Source organism: Neopelma chrysocephalum, unplaced genomic scaffold (assembly GCF_003984885.1).
Source record: "Neopelma chrysocephalum unplaced genomic scaffold, ASM398488v2 Primary Assembly neopelma1_42b, whole genome shotgun sequence".
Lineage (NCBI taxonomy): Eukaryota > Metazoa > Chordata > Aves > Passeriformes > Pipridae > Neopelma > Neopelma chrysocephalum.
In genome coordinates this window covers 6575188-6598639 of record NW_020897701.1, presented here as the reverse complement: position 1 = coordinate 6598639, position 23452 = coordinate 6575188, and the positions used below count along the sequence as shown (strand labels likewise).

The following is a 23452-nucleotide window of genomic DNA, read 5'->3' as shown; positions in this document are numbered from 1 at the left end:
AGCCAGCCAGATTGCAATTCAGGACCACCACTACAGCCTGAAAAATTACTAAAACATGGAGGTATGTAATTATTTCTTAACATTCTCCATGCATTGGATGTGCATTTAAAAAAAAGTTTGAACATAAGGCTTTGCTCCAGTGGAAAGAAACATTTGTGCAACACTAAACTTCCAAGAATGCAACCGTACTTCTGAGATCACCCACCAATAATCAGTGAAGAAAACAGCATCAAACAATGCAGGTGGAAAAAGCACAGGTAAAAACTACAGTGCCACTTTGCGGAGTTCAGATTTGGATTGCCAGATACAGCTGAGTATTGAGTACAGTTTGGCAGATGTAACACTGGCCAGACAGACTTCAGAAATTTCTTGTTTGACTCAATTTTTCATTTCAATATTCCAATAATTTACTTTGGCAAGGACTGACCTCAGACTATGTTACCAGTGCTACCATAGACAATGTATTCTCATGGGATACACTCCACAGGGGCTAAGACTGGGCAAATAAAGGAAAAACAGAGTTGCATCAAATTCAAGCTATTTAATAGCTTTAGCAAACTTGAATGCACTATTCTGTTGTGTTTACTACTTTATTATAGACCCTATTCTTTCTTTGTCTTGTAACCAGCTCATTTGTCAGTAAGTTCCAAAGAGTGGTGAAGATAGCTGCCACATTCTTTGTACTTCCATATAGTGGCTACTGCTTATGATTTTTAAGTAAATATCTTTTCCCCAGTAGTATGGCAAAACTGACAAAAAAAAAAAAGAAGGGAAAAAAAAAAAGAAGCTTCTCATATTTAATTGATCACAGGCAATCAAAGGCTATCAAACCCAGAATCTGGTTTTAAAACAATTTCCAAATTAAAAAAAAAAAAAGATTAAAAAGAACATTCCCACAAGATGCAGATGGAACGAACTGGCTAGATCTATTTTTTTAATAATTAATTTTACTACAATTACCCTTTTCCCCTCAGCACATTTGTTAATCAGTCATGAAATCCCAATTGAGGGAGGTTAAAAAGGTCAAATACACCCAGCTTTCAACTTCAAAGTGGGTGTAATCGCATAGGCTTGTGAGGAAGGACTCAATGGACAATCAGTGAATCCAGAAGCTGAGCCTAAGGCTGCAGCAGAGAGTACTCTGGCTGCTCCAGCTACACCCCATTTACATTCACAGCAGATAAGCACACCCCGGGGAGACCTGAAAACCAAGTCTGTGCAAAACATGCTCACAATCCTTAAATACGATCTAGAGCGAGTATCTCACAAACTGTTAAAAGTTTCATATAAATAGTATTTAGATTATTATAAATATACTCCTTTAATTCTGCCTCAGCTAAGCAGAATATTTGTTTCAATGAATTTACATTCAATTAAAATAATGGCTATTTATATTACAGCTTAAAAAAACAACCACAACATTTATCAGAGACTTTTAAACCAATATTTAACATCAGTTATTTCCTAAGCCTTATATTTTATGTTTTATCCGCTCTGGTTAATTGATTCAATTTTTTATCTTCTACCATAAAGAGTCCTAAAATGTAAGAAAATACATTCATATTTTTAAAACCTATCAGAGTAAAGAAAGTGCTAAAAAAGGCTTCCTTTATCTAATTTAATCTGCAGAACCAAAGCACTGCAAGCAGAGGTTTCCTTACACTCCCTGCTTTCTGGTTGCTGGCTGCTTGGCTTATGAGCATCAAATGAACTTTGAAAAGCTAACCAATACACAGAGAAAGTTTTGAAGTTTGCAACAACTCCTAAAAATATTTTCCAGAATATTATGAGTTTATGACATGCTTAATTAAACAGTGATTTGTTTATTCACTCACAGGAGAGTGACATAAAAAGTGCATTTTAACCAACTCATCTAAAAAATGACAAATAAACCCAACTTGTCATTCAAGCTGTTGGCAGCTACAACCAGAAAAACAGAAGCATCAAAGGCAAATGTAAAATAAGTTAGAAGCATTAATGCAGATCCTAGTCAGTTAACGCTTTGTACAATATGAACTAAATACAAATTTGAGTAACAGCTTTCTGCTGAATGAAAGAAGAAAACAAAACCAAGTTCCCCACAAAAACAGAAGACAAAACAAATGGGTCAAGGCAGTCAGAAGACCCTTGAAGGAGAATATATATAACAGCCATCATGAACAGTGAGCATTGCACCACTGCACTTGGACATTTCTTAGCGTGTACACTGAAACAGAAATATTGGTATACACTACCTACCATGCTTCTTTTAGAAGAATAAATGGAATTTACACACCACTTATTTAATGGTTTAATATAAACGTAGTCAATACATTTTAGATGGACAAATATATCCTAAATACACACAGGAACTCAAAAGCAATTGAGTGCTGGTGTATTTTTTGCACATAGGCCTGAATTCCCATCTGTAAGAAGTCTATCACACAAGCTATCCTTGATTATCTGTAAAGGAAAGTTATCAGGAAACTTTGCTCATACTATTTTTAATAAAAGCAAATGTTTTTCATGTTTGTGCTGTTTGATCAAGCCATTAAGTCATCTTGCTGCTCAGGTATTTCTACTACTTCATTAAAAATGAAAAGCTGAACTGGACTGGTAGCATTTAAATCAGTGCAAGGATCAATAATCATCTGGTAGACTTTTTCCAGTTGAATGCTTTCATTCCTCAACATCCATCAGGAAACTTCCACCTTCGAAAAGCAGATTGGCAGTACAAGAACAAGGCAATGGCATAATTGTATCAGCCTGTGGATTTCTGTGAGTTCACCTGTCACACTTGAGCAGATATTGATAAAGAACCTGCAACATTCTCGCTCTTTTATTTAGAATTTCACAAGTAGCTGGAGAGAGCGTATGCCTACCGTAATACTGGAGACGCAGATATAGAAGACAATTGTTATATGACAGTATTATTTATCTGTGTGACTCCTGGACATTCAAGTTTCCAGGGCATGAAGGTAAGTTTCAGGAAGAGTAAGAAGAAAAACATCATCCATGTACTGGTAAAGAAAAGTTACAGACAAAATTGAGTCAACTGTAGTGTAAATTCAGTAGTGAATATAAAGGTTTTTTCCGTTGTTATTTTTGACATTTTATCTTTCTCAAAATAAACATGCAAAACCACTTAAGATGTACATTCATCCTCTCTAAAACTATTTCCTCCTTGAGATTTTATCTTAGCAGAAATATGCTTACTGGTTGAAAAAGTAAAAGATTAAGCAACACACAAGTCCAGGAGGAAAGAGAGCACCCAAGCCTATTTATGAAGTTGCAAATAGATGTCACTAAAATGAATACTAAGCAATGCTAGTAATAAAAAGAGTCAAAACAGTTTTGTTTTACTGACTGCTGATTTAGGGAGAAAAATGCACACCCAGAGGGTAAATACTTCTCATGTTATTATTAACCAAAGCACAATAACATGCAGATACACACAGACATTTGAATAGCCAATAAAAAGCACTTAAACAAACTGAAGCAGCTTAGAAGGAAAATACAAATACAGGGGTATGAAACAGCTGGTGTTTACAATTAAAAACACGAAACACTTACTGATTCAAGAAGTCGTAACTTACCTCCAGAAGCAAACCCATAATTTTGTTCACAAAGTAATTGTTTTGTACCCAGCCCACTTTCAAATACAGAGGTGACCCACAAATATAAAACTGGACATAGAAATATAGTGCAAAGTATTTGTCCAAATAATAACAAACTAAATAGGTAGGGAAAAGCAAAACAATTTTTTAAGAGCTAGATTGAACAGCAAAACCACAATGGTGTTTTAGAAAATCCATTAAAGGATACTGTGCATACTAAAGATTGAACTCAAATTCCACTGCTTTCAAGTGGATAAAAAGTTTCCCCATGGCAGCAAACACCAGTAGAGGACATATTTGAAGAAAGACATAAATAATTCCAGGATTAAGGTTAAAAAAAACCCAAACAACTGTAAATAGTATAGTTCACCAATAATTTAAATTTTAATTTTTTTAGCAATATTGCTCTAATCCCTGAGAAGTGTCATCTTATAATGACAAACATCCGGAAGTGCAAAACTGTTCACAAGTGAGAGGCAGTTCATTATTGACTCATTTTACATGGGATTTTCCAAGTCTGAACTACAGCTCCTGACTGAATCATAACAAATTTGACTGGTATCTATCTGTCTCAAAATCTGACACACAGAAATACAGCATGTGAGAGCAAAGAGATTTGCAGACCATAATTTAAGATATGAATCATCTTCCTTGTCATTCAGGTGCCCGTGAGATTAGTTTCCTCTTTGCTACAGAAAAAACTGAGTATGCTCACATATTTCTGTATAAATCACACAGCTCTGCTCCATACGATGAGCTAAAAAAAGCTATAGCAGTAACCAAAAGATCCAATATACTTGAACTTCAAAAGATGTTAAACAATCAGTTATGCTCCAGTAAATGAAAAGTTCTTTGCTGTTAAGTAGAAAGAAGTAAAAATGAAAGAGAAGGCAATAGAAGTTCTAGTATTTATTTCTCTCCTCCTTAACATACCAAAACCATGTGCCTAATTTCTTGGAAATTGTGGGCTGGAAGAACCTAGTTACTGGCATTATAAACAAACACAACTTCTGGTATGAAATTAAAATTACTATCAGTAAAAAACACTCCAAAAATTTCTCAGGAAATGGAAGAATACTGAAAGAACTTTTCTAGGTCCAAACAAAGGATGTTTATCTCTGCTACAAATACAAATCTTTTTTCTATTTACTATCTCAGTAGACCATTGCTGCTCTCTCCCGTCTCCCTCTTTGTTATTTCCAAGTGCTTTCACTCTTGCTTGGACACACAAAGGCACAAGCAAATGCTTAGCAATCAGAAGACTTGTCTTTTTACTCCTTTGTCATAACATTCAGAAAAGCTAGTATATACACAAAATCATTTTCACTGTTAGCATCTGTCAGGCATCCAACTGGACTGCCAAGAGAGACTGCATACATTCCTTGGAAGTTTTCTTGACCCAATAGATCAAATTCCTAGGCAACCCCATCTGAATTCAGTGCTGGACCTGTTTTCTGCATGAATTTGTACCAAATGATTTTTTAAGGTCCTATATGAATTATTCTACAAATGTGCACCCTTAGCTCCTTCAGAAAGCCTCTCTATATATCCCTAGAGCAGCACAGCAGCAGTTGTGTTGGCTACAATTCCTGTATGACAACAACCAGTATTCTCCTGTAATTTCACTTTTCTTCTCCATTGCCTTTCTACATCCACCTATTGTTTCTTAAATCCTGTAAGCTCTTAGAAGTTTCCCTTTGTTCTGCATTTGCATGTCTACACTTGGAGTACTGGACTTGTAGCTAAGGCTTCCAGAAACTACAACAATAGAAATAAAATAAAAACTGAAGTAAAAAACAAGAAAATGAGAGAATATCAATTTTAGGTTTAAGGACTAAAAAGTAAAGATTCATTTGAGCGACAACAACACTTCTTAGTTTCTTAGTAGTTAGGAAAAACAAATGGAAAAACTAAAACCTAATGCAGATCACCAAATAGATACAGCAGGTCTATATATACTTCCCCTATTATTGCAACATACTCATGAATGAACTCTGTAGGAGAAGGTGGAAGGAAAAACCCAACAAAATAAAACTTTGATTTTTAAGAGACTAACTAGACTTATACTGCTAAGAGGAAGGAAAGGAATAATTTCAAAACAGCATTCTTTAGATGGTGCATTGGACAAGAGAAACAACCATCAGATTTTACTGGAGAGGGAAGAGAAAAACCTTTTCCTAAACTGAGTTATCTATTTAATGCAGATATTCTCTTAGTCACTAGTTATTCTTTGCCTAGGTAAACACAGGCATAACTCACACACTACTTCTCAGAATAACTTGCAGCATACCTTTCACCTGACATGCCAAGATGGTAAAAGCAGCCAGAGCTGCCAGCATTACTTTCCAGCTCCCTATTTCTCACTGCCAAACTGCTCTTCTTACTGGTTTTCTCATATGATAAACCCTGTTTGTAGTTCTGCAAGCAAGCTGTGGACATTGGTCTGTTGTGGTAACAAATACCACAGAGTCAAAGGAGCAGGAGTTGGGAGAGGCAAGAATATGTCACAAGAAGAAATAATTTTATCGGCCTATGTATCAAAGAAGCCAAAGTTCGAAGCAGCAAAATTACAAAAAAACCCTCCCAAACCGAAAAACTTGTTAATTCTCACAGACTGCATTGGATTTGTCATCAAAATTAATAATATAGCATAGGATCTAACACTGTGCACTAGCTGACAAGCAAATCAGAACATGGGATGAATGTATCAAATCCCTGTGCTTGGAGTGACAGCATAAATGCCAGTAACTAAGGTTTGGTGGGTATTTTCTGTCTGTTTAAATTTTAAACAGGAAAAAAAGCCTTACCTGAGGCAGGAGAATCTGAACATCATACAATCTGAACAAATCTCTCCTCTCCAATTCCCAGGTTACTTACTAGGTCACTTCGAGGTGCTTCCTGATAGTCTGCTGAAAAGCAGGACATGGAAGTCCTTGTGCCGTTGCTGTCGCTGGCTGGTCGCGGAGGCTGCGCGTACTGCCTGTATGTAGCACTCTTCGGAGTCCAGCGAAACAGGTTGATCGACTCACGAACACAACGCTCAATATCAATCTCTGAAAGGGATTTAAAGAAAAAACAAGAAATGCAAGTGCAAAAAATCAGTAAAGCCAACTGACCTAGCTATACATATATCCATCTATACCTTTGTCTCTCTCTCTCTCTCATTCAAAGGGTCTGTAGTTTTCAAAAACATTTTCCCATTCAAAAAAAAAAAAAGCACTGTTTTTTTATTAAAAACTAGCAAAGACGTTTTAAGGATTAATTTTATCCCTAGTTATGTAAGTAAATCTGTTAAAGAAAGAGAAGTGTATCAGAACTTTAAACAATGCAAAGACAGGACAATAATTGAATCCTACTCAGTGTAAGGCATCTTCACTAAAAGTTCTCACAAGTCAGACTATTGACTCTTCAATGTAAGTTCATGCAGTACACGAAAAGTAGATTTCATGCAGCATATGGACATCAGGATTTTGCATCCACTGTCTTGTTTGTCAGTTAAATACTGCTAAGAGCCAGACTGAAAGCTTTCAATTATCAAACTTTGCATGGCCTGCCATTTTGACAAAGCTACGTGTTATCTATTTGCTGGAAAACAGGAGTTCTCAACATTAATTTTGCTCAGTGGCAAACAGAATGAATTTGTTTTAGTGACTTTTTAAACAAACAAACAAACAACAATACAGTCCAAAATCCAACCAGACATTCACAGTGAAACATTCTGGCTGAAAGTGTGACAAAATATTACTCAACTTGGAGAAAAGCTGACACCTCCCTAATGGTAAACATCCTAAAATAAGCTGTGGTCAAATAAAAACTAGGAAAGCACATACGTAAAAGAAAAAAAAAAGTAAAACCTATTAGAAATATAATTTTTGCAATGCTAAGCATCCTGCATACATCAATCTTCTAACAAGATGTAACATAAAAAAAATCAATTTTCTGTCACTCTAAAAGGACTAGTTAGTTTTGCATCTCCTGTATGTGGTCTGATGAGAAGAAAAATTATCCTAACTTGCATTTTATGACAAAAGTAGTGTATTGCGACAGACAGACAGCGGGTATATCAGAACATCTGGTGTCTGTCCCAAGCATCTTGGATGATTCATTACCACACTCACAATTTAGAAGATTAAAGCATCAGCTTCTATGAAGAAAACAGAGGCACTGTAGCCAAGCTTTATCTGTATATCTCAAACAGATTTGATGCACTGCCATCAATCATTCATTGCCATCAACTGGGAGTGACTCCAGAAACCTCAGTCATTAGCAGGGTGGTGAGCAAAAGAAGCTGAAATTGAAGCCTGGGACACAATATTCCAGTTGGATGAGACTACTGAGTTTGTTTAAAATCTGACTGAATTATGTGATCTATTACTCTCACGTTCAAAAGCTGTGCATATTCAGGTAGCATGCAATCTGCAGCATATGCTTTAATTTCACTGATGACCCTGCGCTTTTGTGCCATCTTGCTTCTGAAATTCTGAAAAATCTGAGAATAAAGCTGCAGTTTACTTAATTTTGATTCTAGCTCTAAAAACCTTTTTGTGGATGTGAAAGTAAATCACAATTTTCCTCGACAACATAAGGTTCCCTACATATATCTGAAACTGAAAACAGAGGACTGGGGGATGGAATAGGAACTCTATGTGCATTAGTGCTATGAAAAAGCTGAAAGCAGAAACTGAGACTGACAGTGTTAAACACTGAGACACGTCAAAATATTTTGCCTAAAACAAGCTCTGTAATTCCGAAAGGTATTCATCTAGAGAAGCAGAAAATGTAGCAACAGGTTTCCCTAAAAACAATAACCAGTTCTCATACATCAGGGTGTAAGGAAAAAAGGTAGGAGTTTGTCTGTTGTTCTGTGATTTCTGACTGTTTGGTTTCTCATTTCTTCTAAGCAGCATTTCAGAAGGTCAGTGACCATGGCTGAAAATGAAATTCCACAGAACAAGAGAGAACTTTAAATGCTTTGTGAGGGAGGCTGTCAAAAGCCTAACACCAAGTTACAGTCTACTGATTAACTGATCTACTTCTAAATAATGCAAAATAAAAATATAACAAGGCAATTGTGGTTCCCACTAATAATAGTAATAACCCTCCCCAAACATGTGCAAACCATAGGCACATGCATGCATATATATGGGAACAGTCAACATTTTGCACTCACAAGGGAGACAAGACTATTGGTAGTGAAAGAATTTACTCTAAGAACTTACATTCCTTTTCTAAAATCAGTTACTTTCAGGATACTGGAGTTTAAGACTACATTAAACTGGTAGAAATATTTACAGAATATTTATTAGTCACACTGTATGAATAGGCTTCACACTTGAGTACCTTCAAGCCTGTCTTCATCATTTATTTGAAATTTCAGTTTAAGAGAAATCACTTCCCGTCACTAACTAAAATGCAATGCAATCTCTTGCAGCCTTGCTGGATAAGATCTTTTCTCCTCCTTTTGGCTAATAAGTAAGGGTCTGCTGTGCTAACCTTCAGTCCCGATTTCTTCCCATGCCCTTTCAAATATATGACAAATGAGTCAGTCTGGTGAAATGTCCATCTTTTCTTATCGTACCAAGACTTTGCTTTCATACAGTATGAATCCCGCTTGTACTCTTCCTGCTTCCAAGTAACTGTGTTACAAGCCAGAAAACATTGGAGCTTACACATTATTTAAAACATACTGTTGGTATGTCAGAAGTGTAAATGTATCCAGTCAGTGTCTAGATTCCTGGACAGGACTATGACCATATGAGCAGAGACTACCTCATCAGGACACCAGAGTACTTGACAAGTGCAAGCAACTTAGAAGAACATCCTTCTGAGAGAAGATCTACATAAATCTCCAGGCATCAGCAAGAAGTGAACAGAAACATTTAGACAGGATGAGGAGGGCTTGCTCACTCATGGAGATGCACATATAACATTTCTGCTCTCCAAGGTGCCAACACTGAGGTGTTTTGTAGTTTAAAAAGGATGTGCCTTCTGTTTTTATTACTACAAATTACTTCACTGGAAAATCTGTAATGAAAATATGCTGACATAACATGGTATCAATAACTGTGAAGTGTGCGCTGAAAAAATTTAAGCCTGACTTTAAACATGATAATTTATTTTTATAGTATTTGTATTATTTCAAAATTTAGTATATCTTCAAGCTGTCTGTTTTTGAAAAAGTGCAGACCATCTGTATTTCAAAAAGTCAAAGCTGCCACCCAAGTACCTAGGAACTAAATCACAAGTTTGAAAATCAAACATTGCGTTTAGGAGTTCTGGCTCAAATAAGCTCAAGTATTTCACAGTCAAACAACAATGAAGCCTTACAGGAAACAATTCTATGGCACCAGCTAATCATGCAGCATCAAAAAGCTTTCACTGAGATTTCTAAATATGCAAATAATACAGGATTTGAAAAAAAGGCTAGGGAAGTTAAAGAAAAGTGATCTAACAGTAATATTCTAGTTTTGCTATGGCTCCTTCCTAACATTAAGCCTATTTAAATGTTTTGCTCTTTTCCTAAACTAAGCTTCCTGTTTATCCTAAAATGTTTTTCATTTTGCTTTGTTCATGCTAAACTATAACTTCTTACCAAGCTGCTGCCTCCCTCTGTCAACAGCCTCAACTGAAAAGGATGGCTCAGCCTGACATAGCTTCTTTTTAAGCTTCATATATTTAAGGTTTATTATTATAGGTACAGGAGAAAAGTAGATTGCACTTGAAACAGATGCTGAAAGAGCATCAGTTTAAATGCAATACACCTGTGACAAAAGCACATAGAATTTTTTACTTTTACAGCAAAATCGGATATGCATATGTCGTTCACAGCAAGTGAAGGCAAGTCATGGCAAAAACCAGAACATGAATGGTTCTTTCTCAATGAAAATGTGCACAGACCAAGTCTTTGTGTGCAGTTAATCAATTCCAGAGCCCTTTCCTTGGGTAACAGGATACTAGTTAAAAAATTCAGCCAAAATAAACTGCTTCTGCATTTTGGGAACAGCCCACAATTATGAGCTTGGTTTGACCTCTCCATCACAAATACTTTATTGCTACCCTGCCAGGCAACATCAGCTTTCACCACACGGCCACATAAATAGGCCAGAAAATCTCTGTGAAAAGAAAAGTTGTGAAGCTGAATAGGTCAGTCAGTTCGATCTCCTGGTTCCTGTTCTTAGAAGAAAGGGGCGAAAGGCCATAAACTTTTTTTTTCTGGTGACATACAAATAGATATACCGAGTCAGCATATTTAAAAGGACAAATCTAGGAAGAAAAGTGACATTTCTATCCAACATCTCTGTATCTATTAGTGCTAGAAGGTTATTATAAACAAAAAGGTCAATGCAAAATTATTCTTTTTATATAATTTATTTCATACATTACAGGATAGTTTCGTGACTTCATTGTTTTGTGGCCAGCAATAGAGAGAAGCAGCAGTAAACACTATGAATTATTCCCTGAGACATTAAACTGCATAAAGGGCAAACGTGCATCCTTTTCTTACTTGTGATTGTAAAAATTGCGCTGACTCAGCATTTCAGTGAAAAGGTTTAATAAAGAGTGCCTTCCAGGATGGAAATGTGATGCTGTCCTGCACTGATGAAAGGTGAGCAGGGAAGACAGAATGCAGAATGACTGTACAAACAGTAAAGCTTCACTGTAAGTGAATCAGGAAATGCTGCATGCTATGTCTTATTGAGAAATAAGACAGAAATAGATTACATTTAGACTAATGTTGGCTAAGCTTCAACAGGAAAGCATGTTTTAAACATTGTTATGAGGTGTGCCAGGGCTGTTTAACAACAAACATTTCTACAAACTAACAAAATGTTTAAGACATCTGAACCAAGCCTAACACAGGGTAAGATACTGGCCAACACCAGAAGCACAGGAATTCACACTGTATAATGGAAATAGTCAGATGGAGGCTACTACGCAAAACCTGAGAGGTACACAAGGGGAAATAAAGCATCTCAGCAGAAGAATGAACATTATTTCATAAGTAGATAATAACCACCTACAGAAGATGCATAAAAGGACAGGTTTACAAAATTGAAGGAATTGGCTCTGAGGAAAAATTGTTTGAAACACAAACAAGGTGTTGGAAATGAGGAACTTGTGGTGCCACCAACACAACATCCAACAACATACCATTTTTGAAGGAAAAACTTTTTTTGGCTTTTATATGTTGTATGGTTTGTTATAATATTTGCTACATGTCTATTAAGTCAGTTGAAATACCAATGAAACTCACCTTCTCTATCCTAAATCTGTGTTTCACAGAAATAATATGCAAATACTGAAACTCAGCATGCATAAATAGAGATCATGCTTTTATAGGTTTCCCTCTGGGTGGTAACTATGACTTCTGTTATTTCCCAGGCATAATAGGCATAAACTTGTAAAAAACTCTGCAGTCAGAAACTCTGACCAGGCCACATGCTTATAAAACTGATTACTCTCTAAAGAGCCGTAAGTAGAAGTCTTTTGTATTAATGTAGCTCTCCTCCTGTTAGCCTTCAGGATATTCTTAAGAAAATAACATGAAGTAACTCTGATTTTCCATTTGTTAAAATAAGACAAAAATTGAAACAACCTTGAAAAGGAGTTACTATTGCCATGAGAAAAGGATGAAAGCCTCTAATTTGACTCGTTCATTCCTAGATCAATGATGAAAAAACTCTCGGTAAAGATAAATACAAACAAAATATCTAGATCTGCCAAATGAGTATCCTGAACCATGTAATGCTCTCAAACTGCCAGAGCAAGCAACATCTTATTCAAGATTGAAATGTTATTTCTCACAAATAAAGCAACTGTAAACAGGAAGGATAACAATCATCTTGCTTATGTACTCATGCTTAAAACTGCTTTCATTTCTAAAGAAATGTTCTTGCTATTTGTTACTACAGTAGATAACTTACTGAGATCCAAAACTTTCAGTGTTTACTGTTAGTGAAGTCTATGTTAGTGTTTCACATTGCAAAACTAAGAGCTTTAAGTAACTAACATCAGGCCAACCTTGTCAGTCAGTATACATTTCTAAGTTATTCAAAGCTTGCTGCATAATTAACCTACTTGTCAGCCAAGGAAAAAAGTTGCCCTATTCTGTGAAAAAGCTAACACCCCTCCCCTCATTTGAATTAACACATGAAAGTATTTAAGCACATTCAAGACATTTTTAAGTTTGTCATTTCAGGGTTACCTTCCCAGTAGACAAGTTTGTGGTTTATACTCTATCAGTTTACATGATAGCTGAATTTTTTTCCTTAGAGTTGTGCTATGGTTTTTTTTAGCATAAAGACTAAAGGACCAGCAAGAGACTGCCTAGCTCTTTGCCTTGCTGTGAGACCAAATGCAACATGACCAGCCTATCCCCTACAGATGCATGTCTAGACTTCTTAAATTTTTGCAGTGACAGAGGCTTCAACTGACATACCCCTGATGGGTACTTAGACCATTTATCATTATTTTCAGAATACAGGCAATGTTCAGCTCATCCCAGTTGGGATATCTATCCTTCTCCTATCTCCAAGTTTTGCCCTTCAATAGTAACAATGCAGGCCTGAAATTTATTCCAAGCTTGCAATATCAACAAAGTCTTAGCTTTAGGTACAAATCCTGCTCTACTTCTCCATGTTTAGTTTTGGTCTTTCTGTTGATTTCTACTAAACTCCAGCTTTTAGTATATTAAGAACAAAGAGTTTGGACAGATAGAATCAAATGCCTCCTGCAGATTTATAAAGGCAAGAGTTTCAGTGAATATTATGTGAAAGTAAACCAAAGGGAACTGACAGCTATCTCACAGTATGAGAACACTGAGAATTCACTTAAAACAGACCCCATTTCTCAGTCCTTATTTTGACAGAGAGACTTTTCTAGCTCTCAGCCTACACTGCCATTCCAATTCTGTATTTAAGCAGTGATGGCTATTTCTATAACAATGCTAGATATACAGTCCCCAAATATATCTACAATATATAGAGATGTGCTGCTAATGTACATTTTAATCAAGAAATTTTAATGCTGCATTATTTGTGCAGTTCATTTAAAACTTCTCAATTAACAGTTAGAGAACTAAAGATTATTGAACATTTACACTTGTACAGGCAAACACACTCAGCATAACCAAACTATAGACAGATACCCTATCAGGCACCTTGCTCCGTCAGCAACGTTCTCTGTAACTGTAAAAAGAAAAAAGTCTAGCGTACACTCTTGCTTTCTAAGCATTAGTCTAATACTGAACCAATTTTGTGCTCGTAATTTTAATAAAACAAAACAAACAAAAAAGAGGGAAATATTTTCCCAAGACACCTTTGTATAGAGAAGAAAAAAATCACCATATCTAGAAGCAAAGCTCAGATAAGAGTGGCCTGAATTTTGTCTTTGCATGCCTAGAAATGCTAGTATATTTGACAATCTCCCTTCTTGTGTTTTGATTTTATTCCAATGTAGAGGTGTACAAAATCCTACATGACTAACAGGTGGATTATCTATTTTCTGAAGTGCCCTTTCACTATGAAGAGTACTATCAAGCTTCTGTCAAGAAACAGAAGGCATAAGCCATGTGTCAGATTGGGTGTTTTTAAGACATGCACTAGGAAAGTCCTACTGATGAACTCACTTTTCACCCTTTTTATGAAACATCGCCTCTTGTGATAGACAGTCCTTTGCTAAAGGATATAATTTGATTTTCTTCTGCCAGTGACAACTACAGACTAAAAAAAAGAATTTTGTTATTTTTTTCCTTAGTGTGTCACTCACTCCAGCATTTGTCTTTAGTCTCAAGAAGGTAGAATCTATAATCTAGAACTGCATCTTGTTTGTGTCACTACAAGTGGAAAAGGTGAATAATTAAAGAACTCACAGCTTCAGGTAAAACAACATCAATCTTACAGAGTCTGACCCTATTAAACAGCCTTGGTGAGCAGGTGTGCCCTAATGAATCTCTCTGCTTTTGTACCAAAGTCAATAATCTTGAGGAACTGCATTATGAAATACACACGCATCCACAAAAAGCCAATTTAACACAGCAAAGATGAGGAACATGCTCAGAACTTTTTTTTACTACTACTAGTTTTACTAATAATTTTTACTAATAATTTTTACTAATAATTTTTTTATTACCAGAAAACTTTCCAGTCTAAAAGACTCTCCGATTACTATCTGCTATTGATTGTTCAAACTGGCAGCAATGAAATAACAAAGAGAAGTCCAAGGCTAATCAAAAGAGACTTCAGGGCACTGGGACGATTGGTAGAGGGATCAGGAGTACCAGTAGTGGTTTCCTTGCTTCTTCCAGTAACAATGAATAATATTGATAGGAACAGGCAAATCCACCAGGTCGAGTGGCTCCGAGGTCGGTGTAATCGGAAAAATTTGGGGTTTTTTGACCATGGGACGATCTACTCAATACCTAGTCTACTGAAACCTGACAGGATGCACCTATCTCAGAAGGGAAAAAAGAGTTTTAGTGCAGGAGCTTTAAACTAACTTGGATGGTGGAAAGGGACAAAACCAGGCTTGCCAGTGATGAGCAATGGGATGGTGCACCAAAACTTGAGAAAACCAGCACACATGGGATCCCTCAATCTGTCTCAGGACGTGTTGGCTACAATGTACCACACCTGAAATGTTTCTCCACTAATGAACTCGGCATGAGGAAAAATAATGAGAGCTCAAAGCTTTGGCCCAGTCCCAGAGATTTGACATCACTGGTGCAAGTGAAACCTGGTGGGATGAGACCTGTGACTGGAGTGCCCTGTTGGATGGTTACAGGCTTTTCAGGAGAAACAGGCAGGGCAGAAGAGGTGGAGGGGTGGCACTGTATGTTCCTACCACATTCTGCTACATCAGACTTTTAGGAAAAACAGAGGTTATGCATACTGTCTTTGCTCTCTCTGCATCACCCGAATAGGACAAAATTTACCATATCTCTTAACTACACATAAAAATTAGCAGTGACTCCAGGGTTAGTTTTGTTTGTGTGTCATAAATAGTAACTCCTAAATCTTCTCTGGTATTTATATTGTTTCAATAAAGTTCATACTTAACAGAGCTCCTTAAACACAAGGAAAAAATATGAAAGAACAAATGAAAGAGAATTTAAAGAAAAACAAACACCTTGGGTAGTTATTTCCTAAACAATCTAATTCTATTTAAGTTTTAGCAGTTGATATACATCCCCTTCATACAGCCTCCACAAGGAATGAACTACGACATTTGTGGCTACAGCAAAGGAACTTTCCAGTATTCTTAATTAACCAATTATTTTGCCAAATTCTTCAAATAAATTTCCTAATATGCTAGGACATTGTTTAAACTATATGAAAATAAATTAAAATTTCAAATAGAGCTTCCAAAAATAGCGAGTAATGCCCAATTGTATTGACTTCGTAGACAAAATATGGCCAAAGCTTTGAGACAAGCACTGGAAAGGGTTTTCAGCATCAAGTAATCAATAATGGCATGATGCTGCTTCTTTTTACTCACATCATTAACTTTTTTAATCAGAAATTGAAACTGTGTTATATACAGTGAACTGGAAATAAAGTAGTGAGGATTTTGTTTGTTTCGTAAAAACAAAAAACCTTTAAAAAGTGCTCCACAAAGTTTCAAGATTGCAGTAGAATACCTTTATCAGTCTGGAAAGCAAGTTGCTTTCATTAGCAGCCTGAAATTCCAGTGCACAAAAAGCTTGAAAATTACAGGAGTTTCAGACTGTTGAGCAACAATTGATTTTAGATTAAAATTATTGCAGATGTTTTGAACAAAATAATCTCTTCCTGGGGATGACCCAGTTTCAGGTGAAGGTTGCTTGTAAATTACTTCCAGGAAGTTCTCAGCCTCGGCACCCAATTTATTGTAATCAAAATAATAGAAGTTTTGTTTGAAAGCCACAGCTGACAAGAAGCATAATCAGTCAATACTTCTTAATGAGAAAAAGACTCAGGTCAGAAAGAGAAGGCACAAGGCTATGATAATTATATGTTCAAAAAGTTACTGATTAAGCTAGACCAATAACATTTAAGTCACACTAGGATTATCTTCCACCCTCACACTTTTTCCATTAGTAGTCTTACTAGTATTATTTTATGATATGCTTTAGAGTAACCTTACAATATTCAATGTGCCGCTGCTGACATCCAAAATGTCACAGACATCACCAGTGTTAAAAAAATGCACATCTTTTTGGAAACTTCCTACCAGAGTATCAGCAAAGTTGTCATCAACTATAACCAGTAGAACACATGGTACATTACAACACTACAAATTTTAGTGAATTAATTTTATTATATAAACAGATATGCTTATGTGTTCTTACACATGATCTCAGCATAAAATACTTCAACTGCCAGTAATTCAGCTGGTTCAAGATAAATTAGAATCTGTAATTTAGCACCCTTCAAGGAAAAAAAGTATGGAAAAATGACCTTAGGTGAGAAAATAAGTTAAATATGAATGAATCTATATTTAACTAAGACATACAGCTAATAAATGAGGGAGGTGAGGAGGCAGAGAGAGAGACTACCTTTTAGTTTAGCACTCACATTTCAGTCATCTGAAGATATCCAGTTAAATTTAATATGAGCATTTGAAGTGACTAAGCATATAGACTGAATATGAAAAATCCACATCATAAGGAACGGCCTAATTAAATACATTGAAAAATACAGTAGCAAATGCATAGTACTAAACTAATAAGTAGGAGACAAGTAAAATTTTGAAATCTGAGCCCATGTGGAAGGGTATACAGTGAGAAACAGAATTTGTAACAACAGTATTAAAAGAAATCACAGAGCTTCATTTATGACAATTCATTGAACTTCTGAGAGACTGATTTATGCAATCATGAACTCAGCCTCAGCCTGCTTGCTGCCATATTCCAGACCTCTGTAAACTATTCAGTAGTGAAGACTACAACACTTAAGACTTTTTAAGCCTCAGAGTTCCTCCAAACTTCATCCTCTCCTTCAGCTCTTCTGAATAAGAACAACTTCTGTTTAAACAAATTATGAATTACTGAATTGCACACATGGTGTTCAAACAGAGCCCAATAAATCTATAAATAGCCCAGGAACTACCCAGAAGTTAGTTATCTAAAGAAAAGCCACACAATTAAAACAGTGCCACCTCTTAACTAACATGTCTATTATGTTGGTAAGATCCTGGGTTGGAGAGAGGGAATTAATACAAGAAGATAAGTATGTTCTGAGCGTGGTAGCCTTCCAAGTCATGTGTTATTACAAATTAAAAACACATCTTCCAGTTGACATGGCTTACTCAGTTCAAATGCATTCTACTGTCTCACTATATACTTGCTCTGAAAGAAGATCTAAGCTTCATGGTTAATGGCAATGTTTTTTATAAGATGTAACACTTGTTTGTACAGACAGGTTAACCACCTCCCACTGAACAAGGAGACAGAGCTTCTGCACAATGGTCGTGAGGCTCCAGTACGATTTTCAAAGTTCTTCTGAAAGCTTTATATTTCAAATGAAAACTGATTTAACATAGAGCAATTTCAATGGCTTCTAATACTGCTTTCCCTAATCCTTTTACATTGATTGCCTCCACAGTAAAAGTTTAATTATGTTTGAGAGGAAAACAGGCTAGCACCAGCATCAAAGTGGAAAAGTACTGTTCAGAACAGTACTAAACTTATTTCTAAAAAAATTCTTATCAACTGGATTGTTTCTATATGTGGTATGTCTAAAAATAGTCGCTTATGAATTATTTTAAATTGTTCTAAATTTTACAACAAAATACTCCAACTCTCACCTGGAAATAACAACAGGCTTGCTGAATTCTTTCTGATGACAGTAAAAAGACTTCAACCAACTACAACAAACTGTAGTTAAGATCCACACACACTCTGGCAGTGAGTTTGCCTAAATCTACCATGATTTCAAAACATATATTTACATGCAGGCACATACTTTATTCAGCATCACAATGGGGAAGACAGAGAAAGAGGGAAGAAATACTTTTTTCTGTACCTGGCAAATCTGAAAAAAGAAGAATGCACTCATTGAATCCATTAGCCAGAAGACGATCCCTCAGCTGTTGAAGTATGGCAACTCCAATACAGAATGGGAAGGAGGAATTTCCAAGCAGTAATGTATCCCACAAGTGAAAAATTTTGTGCAAAGGAAAGACATCTGTATGATAAATAAACACAATAAAAAAACCCATAAGCATATACACACGCTCAGAGTGTTAATGAGTTGCCTATGCACTTTTTTCAGCTCCCCTTTTATAGTTCTTTCTCTTTTATTTGGGAGCAAAGAGGACTCAACCTCTTTAGGATCATATTTGTCTTCATATGCAGTTTGATTATTCTGGAAATCATTACTGTCCTCTTTCATGAATGAATACTTGGAAGTGTGTGGGTTTTCACATTTCAAACTTATGCAAAACTAGGCAATTTTTTTTTCTTTTGGTACAGTGTAATTATGCACTAGGACACCCATATCAGTTTTTCATAGTATGAAGACATTAATGAGTTAATCAATAAGATCAATTACTTACAATTAGACAAAAGAATGAGCAGAATAAAGAAAATACTGGTAGAATAAAGGAAAGACAAGAAGAAAGGTCTAGTAAAAATAGCATATAAAGCTGAAGGTGGCTCTCCTAAAATAACCTATCCTCCAACTAAATAGTTCTAAGATTTTATTGCAATTGATTGCCAAGGAAATCATCTTGGTTTTCCAAATGTGGTGATTCTCATAAAAGTTATAGAAAAACAGGCATCTGCAGGAACCAGTTCTTAACAGTCAAGATCTTTAGAAATTGCAATCAAGAATCTCACATTAAATTCTTTGATATTTCATCAGAGAAATAATCCATCAACTCTTTTAATTCTGCCACTTTTTAAAACGTTTGAATTCAAAGTCTGCCAATGTTGACATGACATGAAAAAAAATCACAGAGATCTTTGAGGAAAGAAGTTTTTAAATTGCTTTCTAGACTTGTTTTATTAACTCTGTCCTCTTTAATTAAAAGCTCACCAAATTATTAAGTTCTCTTTGTTCCTAACATATATGCACAAGAAACATAGTGCTACTAGAGTAAGTGTGTATAAGTGCAATAAAAAAAAAAGCTTTTTTTGATGATCTTCAAAAACAAAGTTACAGTTTTTTCCATTATTTGGGTAAGGGCAGGGGATGGTGGTGAGGTTTGGTTTGGTTTTTTAACTATTATTACATCTTTTTCCAGTAGATAACAGCTTCCTTTGCACACATCCTAAATACTTCATGTGTAAAATAATCCAGTTCAAATTCAACATAATAATTAAAAAAAATAGAAATGCTAACTAGTGCCAAACCAGGACAGATAGTAAGTGACAGGCAGTGTTGAGTTTCAAACCAGAACACATCCTTGCAAATTACAAGCATCCTACTGAATTACATATCATACCAATTAGGAAAGCTTTAGCTGAAAAAGTGAGAAAAAATATACTTAAGAAATAAAAGAACATTTAATCAGAGAATAAGGAAAAGCATACTCACGTGTAAACATTGTAAGAAACCAAGGAATTGCATAAAGCTGCAAAAGGTGGTGATGAAGGGAAGAAAACAAAAAAAAATGCTTTGAGAACTAATGTTGTCTGTCAACTACATTAGAAATTGGCTATTTCATATGAATGTATTTAAAATGGAAAATAAATGCAGTGGTAGATCCACTATCATACAACTCTTGGCCCCCCGAGCTTTTTCCATCCCCCATCCCCAGTTCTCATGCCTTTCAAATTACTAGTGTGTAATACTGTATCAAAAACAGTAACAAAACCAACCACCACCCTCACTAGGCTCGTTTGCCAAAAATAACACCCAAAGTCTTAAATAACTGAAAAATCTGCTCCATTAAACTGTCACAATTCTCACTAAACTAAGCAAAAATTAGCCAAGGATGCCTGAAAAAGGATAAACCAACTTGATTCAATATATCCTTTTGACTATGGAAAAAAATGGTTTTATATAAAGAACTAAAAGTGCAAATTGCAATTGCCAAGGTAAAAAATAACTACATCTGCCTTTTTCTCCTCTGTTGGTATTTATTAAAATGTATACTTCTCAGTGAAGGAACTAAGAACAATTTTATTCTCAAAAGAAGTATCAGTTAAGCATTTATGTCGTTCTACTGTGTCCTTTAAAGGCAGGTGCCATCTGATGATGTCCTGATTCAGCACTTACATCACTACAAGACTGTCTAAGAACTTGTGCTGCTGCAACAGCTACAGAATTCTGCAAACTTTCGTCCTCATGACATCATATAGAGCGTGAAAAGCTAAGCATTTATGATACACTGACAGTTACTTATTTTTCAATGAAGTATTTAGCATGTTGCAGGCAACAGAATCCATTTTCTTGAAACAAGCTGCACAGAAAGTCCTCATAAATTAGGAACGCAAGAGTGAGACGATCATTTTCAAATTTTATTCAGCTGCATAGCTCGTGCTGTTTTATACTTCTGAAGATTTACAGTTAGACATAAAGCTTAATACATTACTTTTTAGCTCATAAAAAGTGTAAATTAGTCCTCCTATTAAGCTTCTCCTGGAAGTAAACAAATGAGGAGTGGAAAGCATAATTGATATTATGTTAATAAATTACTACTTATTCCATAAACTCTTAACTGTGTTATGGCTTTGACTAAATGATGCACACATTTGCTGAAAATCTTCTTAGTACATCTCTCTCTAAATTTCATTCTTATGGCTTCATCTGAGCACCTGATAATATTGGAACCATACTGTCCATAAACTAAAAAAGCTGCAATGACCAGACTGTTCACCACTTTTAATATTCAGGAGACTTTTATGAAGCTTGGCCTCCGAACTGCCAATTGAGTTTAAGGGTTCAAAATCCAAACCACAATCAATTTCTATCACCATTTTAATCTTATAACACATTCATACTATTTCCCCAAGTATATCTATGTCATGCCTTAAATAGATGGCATTCTAGTGAATAATAACATGCCCTGTTCCCTGAAATATCCCCTACTGTGGTTGTTATCAGCTAATACCTGTTTACCTGCTTGTTTGTATGCAATATCTTGCTTCCAATGCAGTAGGAAAACAATCTTAGTAGCCCGAGGCTCCTCTTTGCTTGGAGGTACATATTACGTGGACGTAATTTTGAACTACATTAATTCCTTGGTATTTAAAAGAAATTATTTCCTCCTTTTCATATATTTGACTAAAATGTTTTACCAAAGCAGAGCCGAACTTTCTCCTAATTTCACAAACACCTCTATTGTATATGCACTTACAAAAAAATATACAAGAATATACACAAAGTGAGAAACTTTAAAGATTATTAAAAGGTAACCACAAGAAAAAGCACTGCTTTACTCTAAACCACCCTCACCAAAACTATTAACAATGACATGAAAAGTAGCTCTAACACGTTCAGCAGAAGGTTATCAGGCGAGCTTGTATTGAAGGGAGTTTCCCCTCTGTTTTCAATAGATGTTTTAAGACAAGGAGGCCTTGGTAAACCTGAAAATGTTATGATTACTCTTAACAAGCAACCACAGGAAAGCCACAACACTGGTGGCATTATCCTCTCGGCAAATCAAAGAGCAGCAGGCGGACTGAGGGAGCTGCACCGAGCCGCAGCTCCCGTGCCCCGCGGTCACCTCCCGGCCGCTCCCGGGTACCGGACTGACCGCAGCGTTGGTAAACGCTGCCCTCTAGTGACCGCCCGCCGCAACAGCGCCGTGCCTCGCCCCCGGAATAACCCGCTCCGGGAAAAGAGGGTTTCAACCCTTTACTGCTGAACCTTGAAACATTACGGGGTTGTGGTTTCTAACGACATTTAACTCTCCGTAGCCGGGAAGTATACCTAATGTGCAATCAAAGTAGCATCCGAACCACTGGAACGGCCTAAGAATAAGTCACATTAAGAGACTGTAAACCCAACCTTCATTTTCTTTAGTTACTTTTAGATCAGCAGTTCCATAATTATCATTTTACTTTGCTAGTAAAATACACGATCTTCTGTGCTTTGAAGTAAGGACCTGGACATTTCTTATATATGAAGCACACAGCAACCCCTTAAAATCAATTCCCATTCAAACAATAAATCCACAGTTGGTTTTTTTTTTGTTACAATTGAAATCTGTTGACCTCAAACTAGGTTTCATTCTCCATCTTTCCATTATTCCTATCTAAAGCTTCCTTTCCAATGGTGCTCTGCTATGACAAATTCTGCTCAGTACCTGAGCTTGGAGATGCAGTTTGTGTTGTTTTTCAGCAGAGTGAAGATGTTTACCTGTCCATAGCTAGGTGGCTATATTTTGAGAAAAGTGAATCTTCCATTAGACATTCAAAGTTCTCGGAGATATTGGCTCAAATCTTAATGAAAGCCTTTTCCATAAGGATTTTTTAATTAACTGTTGTAACTGTCGGGATTGTTTCATTATTTGACTGATCCTCCAGAAGATGAGAGCTCTACACACTTGTGCCTACAGAAGATTGAGAGGGTGATCAAACACCTGAAAAAGCTTCCTGGAAGGTGCTTGATGCCCCAAGGCTGTCAGCGTTTAGGAGGCATTTGGACAACGCCCTTAACAGCACGCTTTAAGTCAGCCCTGAAGTGGTCAGGCAGTCGGACTAGGTGACTGTTGTAGGCCCCTTCCAAATGAAATAGCTTATTCTATAAACTCAGGATCTTTCACCTTCACGTTCCATCTTTTAAATACACATACTTAGGTTCAATCCTATATGGTGCCTAGAAAATTAATCATATATTTACAGGCTACAGAAAGGTGCAAAAGATAATACAAATCTAGTAAAATTTTTAATATTAAATTCTACCCATCCATATGTACCTACACAAACA

At 36.1% G+C, this 23452-nt stretch overlaps 1 protein-coding gene across 6 annotated transcripts in view; it reads right to left on the bottom strand.

The window, feature by feature from the left end:
- Nucleotides 1–23452, bottom strand: part of TBCK (TBC1 domain containing kinase) — a 98290-nt gene that overhangs the window by 24942 nt on the left and 49896 nt on the right. For all 6 annotated transcript variants that reach the window (XM_027677086.1, XM_027677084.1, XM_027677088.1 and 3 more), the window contains 3 exons: nucleotides 20114–20150; nucleotides 18599–18760; nucleotides 6474–6649 (listed from right to left, as the gene is read on the bottom strand). In XM_027677086.1, coding sequence (XP_027532887.1) covers nucleotides 6474–6649; nucleotides 18599–18760; nucleotides 20114–20150 — 375 coding nt within the window. The remainder of the gene's footprint in view (nucleotides 1–6473; nucleotides 6650–18598; nucleotides 18761–20113; nucleotides 20151–23452) is intronic.